Source organism: Salvelinus fontinalis, chromosome 17, assembly GCF_029448725.1.
Source record: "Salvelinus fontinalis isolate EN_2023a chromosome 17, ASM2944872v1, whole genome shotgun sequence".
Taxonomy (NCBI): domain Eukaryota; kingdom Metazoa; phylum Chordata; class Actinopteri; order Salmoniformes; family Salmonidae; genus Salvelinus; species Salvelinus fontinalis.
In genome coordinates, this window is record NC_074681.1 from 28159250 (window position 1) to 28175062 (window position 15813).

Genomic DNA, 15813 nt, shown 5'->3' on the forward strand with positions numbered 1-15813 from the left:
ATTACAAACAACCACAATCAAGACTTCACAAACATTCAACAAGTAGACAATACAGATAATTAAAATACCTGACAGGAGACACATTTAACATTCTGTTGATGCTTTCTATTTGCTGTCCAGTCATATGGTCTATCACATTAGACGTTATTTTATTATTTTCTTGAAGGTGGATTTACTTTTTGCCTGAGAAATATAGATTGGTAAAGAGTTCCGTTCAGCTATAGCTCTATATCCAATTTGTAAGTCGCTCTGGATAAGAGCGTCTGCTAAATGACTTAAATGTAAATGTAAATAAAACTGTAGATTAAGGCAATTTGTCCTTGGCTTGGGTTGTCTTAGATGCCCTGAATTTGCCTGTCTGGTTTGGTGGTTATGCGTGTTGCTAGTATGTACTACTCTAAGTGTGATAGGACCAGGGATTGACCATATAACTGGGCAGTACTCTAAGTGTGATAGGACCAGGGATTGACCATATAACTGGGCAGTACTCTAAGTGTGATAGGACCAGGGATTGACCATATAACTGGGCAGTACTCTAAGTGTGATAGGACCAAGGATTGACCATATAACTGGAGAGTACTCTAAGTGTGATAGGACCAGGGATTGACCATATAACTGGACAGTACTCTAAGTGTGATAGGACCAGGGATTGACCATATAACTGGGCAGTACTCTAGGTGTGATAGGACCAGGGATTGACCATATAACTGGACTGACCATATAACTGGACAGTACTCTAAGTGTGATAGGACCAGGAATTGACCATATAACTGGACAGTACTCTAAGTGTGATAGGACCAGGAATTGACCATATAACTGGACAGTACTCTAAGTGTGATAGGACCAGGGATTGACCATATAACTGGACAGTACTCTAAGTGTGATAGGACCAGGGATTGACCATATAACTGGGCAGTACTCTAAGTGTGATAGGACCAGGGATTAACCATATAACTGGACAGTACTCTAGGTGTGATAGGACCAGGGATTGACCATATAACTGGGCAGTACTCTAAGTGTGATAGGACCAGGGATTGACCATATAACTGGACAGTACTCTAAGTGTGATAGGACCAGGGATTGACCATATAACTGGACAGTACTCTAGGTGTGATAGGACCAGGGATTGACCATATAACTGGGCAGTACTCTAGGTGTGATAGGACCAGGGATTGGCCATATAACTGGACAGTATTCTAAGTGTGATAGGACCAGGGATTGACCATATAACTGGACAGTACTCTAGGTGTGATAGGACCAGGGATTGACCATATAACTGGACAGTACTCTAGGTGTGATAGGACCAGGGATTAACAATATAACTGGACAGTACTCTAGGTGTGATAGGACCAGGGATTAACCATATAACTGGACAGTACTCTAGGTGTGATAGGACCAGGGATTAACCATATAACTGGACAGTACGCTAGGTGTGATAGGACCAGGGATTGACCATATAACTGGGCAGTACTCTAAGTGTGATAGGACCAGGGATTGACCATATAACTGGACAGTACTCTAAGTGTGATAGGACCAGGGATTGACCATATAACTGGACAGTACTCTAAGTGTGATAGGACCAGGGATTGACCATATAACTGGACAGTACTCTAAGTGTGATAGGACCAGGGATTGACCATATAACTGGACAGTACTCTAGGTGTGATAGGACCAGGGATTGACCATATAACTGGGCAGTACTCTAAGTGTGATAGGACCTAAGTGTGATGAATCACCTGATTCAGTGTGCTAGATGTTACATACTCTGAAAATGTTCTTGTAACAGCAATTCCCTTACCCATCTCAATAACAATATTATCTATGTGTACTGACCATGATAAAGTAGCGTCCTAGTAGTTTTGTTTTTCTCACTTGCTCTACTTGCATTCTATTCATCGACAAATTCAATTGGGGATCATCAGCAAGCATACATCTTGAACCAAATACAGTACATTTAGTTTTAGAAACAAGACACTGTTGTTCTTCTTGTGCATCCTTCCTCTATGTACTACACACCACTGGAGCTTGGTGGCACCTTAATTGGGGAGGACTGGCTCGTGTTAATGACTGGAGTGGAATCAGTGGAACGGTATTAAATACATCACAGACACATGGTTTCAGGTGTTTGATGCCATTCCATTTGTGCCGTTCCTGCCATTATGATGAGCCGTCCTCCCCTCAGCAGCCTCCTGTGCTACACACATCTTAATTGACGAATATATAGGCTTATTATGACCTTATTATTAAAACATCAGAGGCTTTAATAACTTAACTCCAGAGAACCGGGCTAAAGGACCTTAACATACTGATCAAAGCACCTTAAAACTCCTCATTTAATACCCAGGAATAAAGACGCAAACTTCAACTGCACCAGTCCAGTAAATACGCTGGCAGAATTTTGAGCAGTGCTCTCTCTCTAAAAGGTTTGGCTATAAAAACCCAGATCCTTTCAAGGCCTTTCTACTTTCCTCCATTTTAAAACCCAAATCTCTTATTATACGAATCAAAACACTCTTCAAATAATCCCCATAGCATTTTAATGAGGGACAAACCTTTTTTGGGGGGTGGGGGTGGGGTTCCCTAATAGGGCTTTCTCTGTCTCTCTTTCCTCTTCAAGACATGAATGAATAATTTATTAGCCCCAAACAAATTGTATACATGGCACCTCAACTTTTGCTAAAGCCGAGGCTCATGGATCAGAACCAAGTCAGGCTGGAGAATAAATAAAGCTTTGTTAGAAATGCCAGTCAGCGGATGAAGGGCTATCTATCTATCTATCTATCTATCTATCTATCTATCTATCTATCTATCTATCTATCTATCTATCTATCTATCTATCTATCTATCTATCTATCTGTCTGTCTGTCTGTCTGTCTGTCTGTCTGTCTGTCTGTCTGTCTGTCTGTCTGTCTGTCTGTCTGTCTGTCTGTCTGTCTGTCTGTCTGTCTGTCTGTCTGTCTGTCTGTCTGTCTGTCTGTCTGTCTGTCACACAGTGAGTCAGTGACAAATTCAATCAATCTAGTCATTGTCCTGTTGGAAGGTGAACCTTCGCCCCAGTCTGAGGTCCTGAGCACTCTGGAGCAGGTTTTCATCAAGGATCTCTCTATACCTTGCTCTGTTCATCTTTCCTCAATTCTGACTTCCAGTCCCTGCCACTGAAACACATCCCCACAGCATGATGCTGCCACCACCATGCAGTAGGGATGGGGCCAGGTAGGGATGGGGCCAGGTTTCCTCCAGATGTGACGCTTGGCATTCAGGCCAGAGAGTTCAATCTTGGTTTCATCAGACCAGAGAATGTTGTTTCTCATGGTCTGAGCAGGCTGTCATGTGCCTTTTACTGAGAAGTGGCTCAGTCAGAGTGACCATCGGGTTCTTGGTCACCTCCCTGACCAAGACCCATTGGCCAGTCGGCCAGCTCTAGGAAGAGTCTTGGTGGATCCAAACTTCTTCCATTTAAGAATGATGGAGGCCACTGTGTTCTTGGGGACCTTCAATGCAGCAGACATTTTTTGGTACCCTTCCCCAGATCTGTGCCTCGACACAATCCTGTCTCGGAGCTCTACGGACAACCCCATGGCTTGGTTTGAACTTTGACAAGCACTGTTACAGTTTTTCTCAGTCGCTTTGGTGCATTTCTTAGATCAAAAGTGCAATTCTTGATACTACTTGTACAAATTCCAAATCATCTAGTCACTTGTGCACATCATTAAAGCAATTTCTTATTCCTTTGAACAAATTGCAATTGATAATGTACAAGTGTCAGCTTTTTTCCACATTATGAATTGCTCATGTCATGTTGATCAAAATATAGTAGATGGTTCTCTGTTGAATAGTCTTACCCCTCAAAACATCTAGGCATTAGTTCCTTGCATAAGCCATTACATGCAAAATTGTTGAACTATTTGTCATAAACTGTCAAGCATAGTTTTACACATTTCTATTAGACCTTTTGTACAAAAACGTGAATTGATGAATCGTGCAGGTGAAATTGACCCTCACTCATGAAGGAATGTAAAGTGTTAGTTCAACCAACAATCAACCAGTTGTCTAAATTGCTCAAAGGTGCATCTCATGAAGAATCAATTGGCAAGCATATATAGACAGACCACAACACAGAGTTGCAATTTTCCAATAATGGATGGACCAGGAAATGAATAGGGTCAATAGCCAAGAGGAGGAAGAAGAGGAGCAAGGATGCATGGTGGAAGGCAAAACAGAGGAAGAGGCAGAAGAGGACATAGGCGCATATCTGATGACATAAGGGCCACTATTGTAGACCATGTTGTCAATCATGGCCTTACAATGGCTGAGGCGGGTCGAAGGGTGCAGCCGAATATTGGGAGATCAACCGTGTCCTCAATAGTTCAAACGTTACGAAGAGAGAACAGGTATGTCCACCAATGTACAGTGCACTGTTACTGTATATAAGCAGTATACTGTATACTTCCTACAATGCTTCATATTACAGTAGTCCACTTGTATTTCACATCATACAGAAATATACTCTATACAGATACATACTGCACCTTACATGCACCCACCTGTATGTTTTACAGTAAAATGTGTGTCCGCATAGTTTTTGTCTATGTGAAAGTGTGCGATGCATCACTGCATTTTTCCCCACATAGGACTGCAAGATTACCTCAAACCGGTGGCAGAGGACACCTTTTCACACCTCAACAGGAGGAGGCTATTTGCACCATGGTCCGAGCAAACAATACCATGAGACTCAGGGAAATACAAAGGACCATTATAGAAGACAAGGATGTCTTTGAAAACATCCATACGGTTAGCATCTCAACCATCGACAGGGTGCTGCATAGAAACCAGATGAGTATGAAACAGCTGTACCGTGTACCATTCCAAAGGAATGAGGACAGAGTTAAGGAGCTACGGTACCAGTATGTACAGGTAAAACATATATCTATGTAACTACTTTACAGCAACATTTTATAGTGATACATAGTACAGTAAGCATAAACTGCACACATTTCCATTGCTGTGGAAGGAACATGCAATATATGTACATTTTATGTCACTCTTCCTTACCAAAACAAATTCAACTGTGTGTTCTGGGATATAGCGTATAATGGAGTTGGAATCAAGTGAACCCTCTCACAACTTTGTATACGTGGATGAGGCTGGCTTCAACCTGACCAAATGCAGAAGGCGGGGTTGGAATATCATCGGTCACAGAGCTACTGTGGATTTGCCAGGCCAACGGGGAGGAAATATCAGCATGTGTGCTGCTATTTTGGAGCATGGTGTCCTAACCCATATCCCCCTTATAGGGCCATAAACACCCAGCATCTACTCAACTTTTTAGAGACTCTCTACAGGGCTCTCATCCCTGAGGATGAGAGGGGTCTGTTTAGAGAGGATTTGCCAAAGTATGTGGTCATTTGTGATAATGTGAGTTTCCATCGATCAAACATCATAAGGCAATGGTTTGTGACCCACCCGAGGATGCTCATAGAATTCCTCCCACCTTATTCACCATTCCTTAACCCAATTGAGGAGTTCTTTTCAGCATGGAGGTGGAAGGTGTACGATCGTCAGCCACACACACAGATGACCCTGCTGGCTGCAATGGATGCAGCATGTGAGGACATCACAGTAGACGCCTGCAGAGGATGGATAAGGCATTCCAAAAGATTCTTTCCACGTTGCATTGGAAGGGAAAATATCCGGTGTGATGTGGATGAGAATATGTGGGCCGACAGACAGGAACGTCTGGATGTGTAGAGACAGCACAACAGTGCTGCGGGCAAAGTTGTGCCTTAGGGGTGGTTTCCTGTGTTTCTTTCTAATTTAGTTTTTATTCCTTTGTGACCCTTGGGTTGTCCAGTCTCTTTCAATCAATAACCCACATACAGTAATATGTAAATAGTACTGTTGAAATTGATATATGCCATAGAAGTGCAGCCTTGTGCATTTTCAATACAGTAACTGTCATCCAAACTGTAGCCTAAGTTTACATCAGGTAATATTGTCAAAGTACACAGTTACATTGACAACATGCCTCAACATTTTGACGACCTTGTTCGTGAACAATGACTCAATGACTTATCATTCGGATGACACTGACATGATCATTGGCATGAATATTTACTTTTGAGAGATGTACTAAGGGTTTTTAGTGACTGACTAGCTTTAGAAACATATCTATTGTATATTGCAGTTTGTACAAATTGTTCTGAGAAATGCACTTATTATTTTGCACATGTTAGGGATGATATGAAAAATGCACCAAAGCGACTGAGAAAAACTGTAACTGTGGGACTTTATACATACAGGTGTGTGCCTTTTCAAATCATGTCCGTTCATTTGAATTTACCACAGGTGAACTCCAATCAAGTTGTAGAAACATCAAGGATGATCAATGGAAACAGGATGCATGTGAGCTTACTTTTGAGTCTCATTGTAACGGCGTTCCTCCTCCTCTTCATACGAAGAGGAGGAGTAGTGATTCGACCAACGTGCAGCGGGTTGTGAATACATAATGATTTATTCGACAAACGACGAAACACGAAAACAAACACTTGGAAAGGATTTACAAAATAACAAAACAACGTAGACTGACCTGAACGTAAGAACTTACATGTAACACGAAGAACGCACGAACAGGGAAAAACAGACTACACAAAAACCGAACGAACATACCGAAACAGTCCCGTGTGGCGCAACATACACAGACACGGAAGACAACCACCCACAACAAACAGTGTGAAACAACCTACCTTAATATGACTCTCAATTAGAGGAAACGCCAAACACCTGCCTCTAATTGAGAGCCATACCAGGCAACCCATTAACCCAACATAGAAAACACATAACATAGACTACCCACCCAAAACTCACGCCCTGACCAATTAAACACATACCACACAACAGAAAACAGGTCAGGAACGTGACACTCATATCAAAGGGACTGAATAATTATGTAAATAAGGTTCTTTTTTTTTTTTTTACACATTTGCAACAAAAAAAAACTTTTTTGCTTTGTCATCATGGAGTATTGTGTGTAGACTGAAGAGGAAAAAAATAAATGTAATCCATTTTAGAATAAGGCTGTAACATAACAACATTTGGAAAAAGTAGTTACGAATGCACTGTACATACACTACACTACAAAAGTATGTGGACACCTGCTACTCAAACATCTCATTCCAAAATCATGGCCATTAATACTGAGTTGGTCCCCACTTTGTTGCTATAACAGCCTGCACTCTTCTGGGAAGGCTTTCCGCTAGATGTTTTGAACATTGCTGTGGGGACTTGCTTCAATTCAGCCAGAAGAGCTTTAGTAAGGTCGGGCACCACAACCCAAAGGTGTTAGATGGAGTTGAGGTCAGGGCCCTGGGCAGGCCAATCAAGTTCTTCCACACCGATCTCGACAAACCATTTCTGTATGGACCTCGCTTGTGCACGGGGGTATTGTCATGCTGAAACAGGAAAGGGCCTTCCCCAAACTGTTGCCACAAAGTTGGAAGCACAGAATCATCTACAATGTCATTGTATGCTGTAGTGTTAAGATGTCCCTTCACTGGAACAAAGGGGCCTAGCCCGAACCATGAAAAACAGCCCGAGACCATTATTCCTCCTGCACCAAACTTTACAGTTGGCACTATGCATTCGGGCAGGTAGCGTTCTCCTGGCATCCGCTAAACCCAGATTCGTCCGTCGGACTACCAGATGGTGAAGCGTGAATCATCACTCCAGAGAATGCGTTTCCACTGCTCCAGAGACCAATAGCGGTGAGCTTTACACCACTCCAGCCAATGCTTGGCATTGCACATGGTGATATTTGGCTTGTGTGCGGCTGCTCGGCTATGGAAACCAATTTCATGAAGCTCCCGACGAACAGTTCTTGTGCTGACGTAGGCAATTTGGAACTCGGCAGTGATCAAATCAAATCAAATTTTATTTGAGTGTTGATTTTTACGCACTGTGCGCATCAGCACTCGGTGGTCCAGTTCTGTGAACTTATGTGGCCTATCACTTTGCGGCTGAGCCGTTGTTGCTCCTAGACATTTCCACTTCACAATAACAGCATTGACAGTTGACCGGGGCAGCTCTAGCAAGGCAGAAATTTGACAAACTGACTTGTTGGAAAGGTGGAATCCTATGACGGTGCCATGTTGAAAGTCACTGAGCTCTTCAGTAAGGCCATTCTACTGCCAATGTTTGTCTATGGAGATTGCATGGCTATGTGCTCGATTTTATACACCTGTCAGCAACGGGTGTGGCTGAAATAGCCGAAACCACTAATTTGAAGGGGTTTCCACATACCTATGTGTGCAGGGTAGCTACATCTCTTATAAATATCTTATAAGGAAGGGTGACCACATGTCCTGGATTCTGTCGGACAGTCCCATATTTTGTCCCTTTGTCCTGCACCAAACAATCATGTCCCATATTTTATCAACACATTCAAACACCACTAATTTACAAAAAAAGGCCGAAATGTCCCGTATTTCAGTAGGACATTCTTACTTGCATCTTTTGCAGCAGGGAGGAAGAGGCAAAGCGAGAGGTTTCACTCTCACCAAAATTAGACAAAATAAGCCCAATGTGTTTCTATGGGCTTATTTTGGACCTAAACTTGTCGCCTGCCTTCCCATCTTTGGGACAACGACTGCCATAGTTAGGGTGGAGACATGAGCATCTCGTCATAATAGATCTCTTTGCAGTCATGTTGCATTTTTTTTTACAAGATGTATATCATAAGGATGTGGTACTGGGGATGTTAAACACTTCTCCAATCGTTGTTGAGATCTGATATTCTGCTCAGCGCAAGGTGAGACGTAGGCCAATGTAATATTGTCCATCAATCAGATTTGTCAAATCCTTTCGGTCTAAATTCCAGCTAAACTTGGAAAGAACATTTAACTACTTACAAAAAGCCTGCTTCTGATGAAGAGCTACAAAAGTAAGTAAATAGCCGTATTAGACTGAAAAGATATTAGGTGATTTCGTTCAACTTGTGAGGCTCTCCATGCTCATTAGTTGCTCATTCAACATATTTGCTGCTACTGCACTCAATCCCGGTTTTCAAAGTTTTACATTCCCAGACCAACCAGAAATGTTAACTTGGCCAAGTATATCCCAGATGTTCATAAAACAGCCACACGCATTAGGTATCTCGTTTCTGCATAACTACATTTTGCGCGATGGAAAGGAGTATAGTTGTGTTTCAACTAGCTTGTTCGGTGCAGCATGAGGTTTTTGTTGTGGGAGGGGGCGGGGGGGGACGGGGGGCTGCCAAAAAATAAATATATCATGCTTTTGTCCTGCATTTGGGTATTTTAAATGTGGCAACCTAGTAATAAGTGATGGTATCAGATTCGAGACATTTGTTGCGTCAAATGGGACCCTATTCCCTTTAAAGCGCACTACTTTTGACCAGGGCCCTGAGCCCTATGGGCCCTGTTCAAAAGTAGTGCACCATGAAGGGGATAGGGTGCCATTCAAGATGCATCATGTTGATTGGGATTGCATGGTAAGTACTTTGATCATGTATCAACCCATCAACTTGTCACCACACAGCCACAAGCCAAACAGACAACAGCATGCTTCCCTGGCTCTGTCAGCACAGCAAACCCCTCTCAATTCATTAGGCGCAGTCATTACATTTACATTACATTTAAGTCATTTAGCAGACGCTCTTATCCAGAGCGACTTACAAATTGGAAAGTTCATACGTATTCATCCTGGTCCCCCCATGGGAATTGAACCCTGGTCCCCCCGTGGGAATTGAACCCACAACCCTGGCGTTGCAAGCGCCATGCTCTACCAACTGAGCCACACGGGCAGTCATAGCCGTGGGAAGTAGTTTGGGGGTGGGGGTGGTGCAATATTCTTTTGGGGGTGCTGGAAAAAAAGTTTTGCCCGCACTGCAGAGGAAGAGGTTTCGCTCTCCTACTCTTGTGGCTGTTATCTTCGCACACTGGGAGTCCTAGGGACTGGGAGTTCATGGAAAACGAATAACAAGTGTAGCCCAAGAATTAAATGGCCACCTGTGGTTTTTTGGCCTTTCTATCATGGTAAGAGCCAGCAAGGGGTTAGATGTGATCAATAAAAGTCTGTCAATTCTACAGTGAGTCTATTCATGCTATGCAATAACTGTTTTGCAAATTGCAGCTCAGCTCTGTAGGGTTCTGAGGTTTAGGAACAATCACAACTAACAGCGCTGCATATAGCCATGCTGTTATCGATCTGCTCTTTTTAGAGTCATTGATGGGTTCGCTATTCATGCATGAAAGAGCCCTCTTAGCAGTGAATAAACAATGATAATCAATTTCTATGAGGTGTTATTTTCCTGCCAAATCTATGGGATGGAGGATTCATCTTAGAGCAGCCTTCAACCGTAAGATGGTAGTATAATGTGTGAGTGTGAGACAACCTTTATCAAAAAGACAACTTTGGTAACTGAGCAAACAATAGCTACAGAACCTGCACTTTCTGTACCTTCTATAGTTAGAATGAATGCTGTGTTTAGGGAGGAAACGATAGCCTGGTCCTAGATCTGTTTGTGCTGTCTTGCCAACTTCTATGTCATTGTTGACAAGACAGCACAAACCGATCTGGGGCCAGGCTAGTGTCTAGGGACGAAAAGATAGGAATCAAAGGCAAACCTTTGTGGGTTGGGTTCATTGTGCTTGTCTCTTTCGTGTTTGATCATCCTGTAGCGGCCGATCCGGACGTCCGGTCGAACCACCTTCATCCCGTTGAGGGTGATCCTACAACAGAGGAGTCATGCTTTAGAAAGAATCCGTTAGAATGTGCGTCCCAAATGGCAGCCTATTCCCTACATAGTGCACTACTTTTGCCAAGAGCCCTATGGGCCCTGGTCAAAAGAAGTACACTACATAAGAAAAACTGTCAGTTGCCAATTGGGAAGTCATAACTACTCCAAAGCAGCTGTAGCAATACCAGCCACGACGAAACACTGTAATAGCAATCTCGAGTTAAGCTTCAGCTGTAATGCAACAAAAATGGGGTAAAGCAAGGCACTGACTGTAGACAACCAATCTGTACAAACTAAAGCCTATCCTAGACCTAGATGGAGGAAAATAAGAAATGATATTCATTCACGCAGCAACATGGAACCATGTATGTGTTTGGGTGTTTACAATGTTTGGTCCCCAAGATGGGATGAAATGGTTTTATTTCACTCTGTAATGCTCTGATTCATTCTAAACCTCCTGTGTTATTGGTGCAGCCAAGCCTGACAGTTTCTATCTGTGGGCCTCGCACTTACTGACTGACAAACATACAGCAAAACACATTGCTTCTGCATCCCGCCATCAAAGCCTCATTAGCCCAGATGAGAAGAAAATGCCAAGCGAGTCAAAGAAAACATTTATGAAAACAAATTCAGTAGAACAGATTGAAGAGAATCCAGGCTCTTCCCATTAAGTGTCTCTTAGCTTTCCTGAAGAGACCAGCCTAAGCCGCCATGCTAACTGTCTTGGAAAACAAAGCCATTTGTTTGAGTAAAATGCTGCTTCCAGCTGCTTGATTGCTTGAAGAATGAGGTCATTAAAATATCCCCCCTTGCCTCTTTATCCGTATGAAGCCCCTGGATTAAAAAAATGACCCTCCCTGCATTTGTCATGTGAGCGTCACGTTGCTCCAGCTGGGTCACTAAGCTAGCTTCTGCCTCTCTCTCTGAACCTCCCTCTTTCTCTGGAGTACATGGAGATCAATAACATAAACAGTGTGTGTTTGTGCACACGTGAGTGTCTGTCTGTCTGTCTGTCTGTCTGTGTGTTTGTGTCCGTGTGTGTGCGTACAGTAAGGGTGTTTCTGTTGTGTTAGAGTCTGTGTGTTTTCTGCAAGTAAGAAGAAGGTTTGGTAATACATAATGCAGAGAGTGGATTCAAAATATTCCCCTTGTGTATTCTTGACCCAGAAACAATAGCACTAAGGATTACCTGTTTTAAAAATCGTATAGGTTAAAATCAAATGTTATTTGTCACATGCTTCAACAGTTGTAGACTAACAGTAAAATGCTAACATGGATCCTTTTTCAACAATGCAGAGTTAAAGATAAAACATTTTTTTTTAAATAGATAGTGTCACAGTGAATAACAAATAACAATGACGAGTAAAAAATAACATGGATATATACAGGGAGTACCAGTACCGAGTTGTATGAGGTAATTGAGGTAGCTATGTACATATAGGGGCGGTAGGTAGTCTAGTGGTTAGAGTGTTGGGCCAGTAACTGAAAGGTTGCTGGATCGAATCCCCGCACTGACAAGGTAAAAATATTTTGTTCTGAACAAGGCTGTTAACCCACTGTAGGGTTAAAGTGACGAGGCAACAGTATAGTTAAGACAGTAGCAGCAGTGGGTAGCTATTTAGCGGTCTTGTTTAGAAGAACTGGAGTGGGTGTCTGGGATGATAGTGTTGACCAGTCTTTTAAAGCATTTAATGGCTATAGATGTGATTGCAACAGGGCAATAGTCATTTAGGCAGGTCACCTTGGCGTTCTTGTGCACGGGGACTATGGTGGTCTGCTTGAAACAAGTTGGCATTACCGACCGGGTCAGGGAGAGGTTGAAAATGTCAGTGAAGACACTTGCCAGCTGGTCAGCGCAGGCGCTGAGTACTCATTCTGGTATTCAGTCTGGCCCCCCCGGCCTTGCAAATGTTAACCTGTTTAAAGGTCTTACTCACATACGCTACAGAGAGAGAGATCACACAGTTGTCCGGAACAGCTGGTGCTCTCATGCATGGTTCAGTGTTGTTTGTGCCACTGACTTAGTCTGGCTTTAATTCCAGTTTGTCTACAAATTAATAACTGAAAAAAATAGTTAAAGTTAAAGAATAGCACTAAACCGAATAAAACTTTACATGTACTTTAAATATTATTTAACTTATATTTTTGGTTGAGATGGAGACGTGCATCCAACTGGAATTAAAGGCGACTAAGTCAGTGGCACAGATGGAATTATCCAAGCAGAGGATACATCTCCTTCTAATGTTGATATTTGTTTGCGTTGACAAACACAATTCAATATCACTAAATATCATTACATTTGAAATCAACCAGAGCTTGAAACCCTAGGCATATTGTATTGTCAATTTTTAGTTGAATTCTGGGTTGATTTGAAACAATATTGATGACTGAGAAAATTCTATATAGGCCTAAATAGCATTATTAATGATATATGAGTGTTAAATATGGTCACATTTAATTTTCTCTGTTAAACCTGCCCTTTGGACTGACTTCGATAGTAACAGTGAATCTATTTCGTTTTTAAGTGGAGATCTCTCAACAATCATTCTCACGATAGCACACTCAGGGACAAATATCATAGCTAAGCAGGGCTGGGTTTGGTTAAAACCCTGGATGAGAGACCAAAGGGTAGCTATAGATAGATAAATTCTCCAGTAAGAGGTGCTGCCCAGCCTATTGTATTTTGTTCTGATAGCGGATATAACGTTGAAGATCTGCCATTGTTTTAAAGGTACAAATTCAACATATTTTATACAAGGTTTGTCTATTGAAACTTGGTTACCATGATGACATAATCCTGTGGTTGAAATTTCATCCTCAAAACAACCTGTTTACGTGGATTACTTTTTTTCAAATCCAATGTATTTTCCACGTAGATTCCATGTCACAATATGTTGACAAATTACATTAAAACAACATTGATTCAACCAGTTTGTGTCCAGTGGGATGGCTCTGGTCAAAATTAGTGTACTGTGTACTGTATATGATGCCATTTGGGATGAAGCCTACTGTATGCAACAGGGTGGCAGGTAGCCTAATGGTTAGAGTGTTGGGCCAGTAACTGAAAGGTAAAAATCTGTTCTGCCCCTGAACAAGGCAGTTAACCCACTGTTCCTAGGCTGTCATTGTAAATAAGAATTTGTTCTTAACTGACTTGCCTAGTCAAATAAAAATGCAACCAGAATAGGTATGTATACCTTGCTCATTTAGGGCATGGCAGAAGCTACTAAAACTAACTGGGTCTGTGTTAAATACTATATACCTACATGATTATCATTCAGTTCAGCTGGAAACTGAACTATTCAGTGACTCATTTGGCTTCAGGACATTCTGTAGTGTTAACTGTGGTTTCAAGGTATCAGGTTGAAAAAGCTTCAACCATCTGCAGTGATTTCAAGGAGATAAGGGGGCAGGCAGGGGGATGGGCACAGTCTCAGCTATATCTCCCAATCAATGGTTAGGCTTGGCTGGGTAATCCAGGTGTGAGTTAATCAATACTATGGTACTTAGTTTGCGGAGTGAGCTGAGGATGTTGGGTCCTTAAGGACCACCAAGTGTCTGAAAGAACTTTCAAAATAATTGATTTAACTAAATTTATTTTTACCAAAAGAAGAATGGACAGACATCAGGAGGAGGTAAGGCATGCATTATTTTTTTTTTTACAATTTCTTTACTTTAGGACAAGTTGAAGAGTAAATATTTGGACACGTTCTGGGAACAGTCTCCACCAGAGACCTTGAATGATTGCAAGATGTAATGTCCGTGACATGAGCTGTACTGTATGAAACATGGGTCAACAACATGGGCCTCTGACAGGTTTTCTTTATCAAAGCCATGGGGATCCATGTGCTGCTGCTGCACCCTTCGACTCATTAGCTTGACTTCTCTCCTCCATGCCTTCACGTGCTGCTGTCTCAGCCCAGCGAGCACACAAAATTGGCTCAATCGTATTGAACAGAGCTGTGTGCCAAGGATCTGTGGGCCCTTTCATTCTGAACCAGATACCTTGAACTCCATCAAACCTTTTCAAAACTCTCAGAGGGGCCATGATGAAGAGAGAGCATTGAGCGATATAATATAATAATATAATACAAAGCATTTTTTTGGTAGAAAGTAAAAAGGAGAGGAAAAACAGCCCTCTGACCTTTCACAACAGATGTGTCTATATCTGTTCTTCACTCTGCTTTCAGGCACAATGTCATAAGATTTTCTTTGTTGAGAAGCAAAATATCTGTTTTCCTAAATTAACATTGCCATTGAAAGCAAAGTATTATTCAGGCTTAGAGAAAGGAGAAGAAACAGAAGTAGGATTACATTGTCAGTTGTGTGTATGGTTGATGTATGATTGATGCATGGTTGATGTATGGTTGATGTATGGTTGACATTACTGCAAAATGGTTTCTCTCTCTCTCAATACATACACATTGCAATAGTTGTTCCTTTGTTGACTTCCTTTGTATTCTCACATTGCCACTGATATCATTCACTTTCTGTGTCCCTGTTAAATATTTCAACAAAAAATAATTGTTTTCCTGAGTCAGTGGTCATTTTGATACAGATGTCTGGACAGCTAATTTGGCCTTGTCTGCCCTTTTGATTGAATTATTGAAGAATTTCTCTAGCCTTTTAAAACTTTCTCTCCAGTCTTTCTTAAATGCATTAGACTCTTGGAGTCCAGGGGAATTGGAATCTGCGGCATTACCTCATCAGAACCGAAATGAATGGAGTGCTGCAGAGAATGAAGCCATTGGGGAGAGATGAGGAGATGAGTGGAACAAACCTGAAATCGCTCATGTTGGATTGAGTGTGTGCTCTGTCTGTCTTGCTGAGTGCGGTGGTTCAATCTCTGCTGCCTGCCTGCCCAATCTCTATCCACTCCCTCCTGTCTCCCTCTAATTAGAAATAGCCACACAAGGGCAATCGAGAAATGAGAGTCCTGCCAAAGCTGGCATTTTTCTCCTGTATCTCCCTCCCTCTATTAAAGACAGAACGCAGTACAGTGACACTGTGCCCTGTGTAAATGTAGAATAGATAGTGTCTGGACTGTTGATGTTTGTTAG

At 42.1% G+C, this 15813-nt stretch overlaps 1 protein-coding gene across 1 annotated transcript in view; it reads right to left on the reverse strand.

The window, feature by feature from the left end:
• The window catches only part of LOC129814106 (beta-1,4-galactosyltransferase 2-like), a 136944-nt gene that overhangs the window by 5106 nt on the left and 116025 nt on the right, over window positions 1-15813 (reverse strand). Inside the window, exon 6 of the mRNA XM_055866910.1 lies at window positions 10641-10745. Within this exon, the coding sequence (XP_055722885.1) occupies window positions 10641-10745 (105 nt within the window). The remainder of the gene's footprint in view (window positions 1-10640; window positions 10746-15813) is intronic.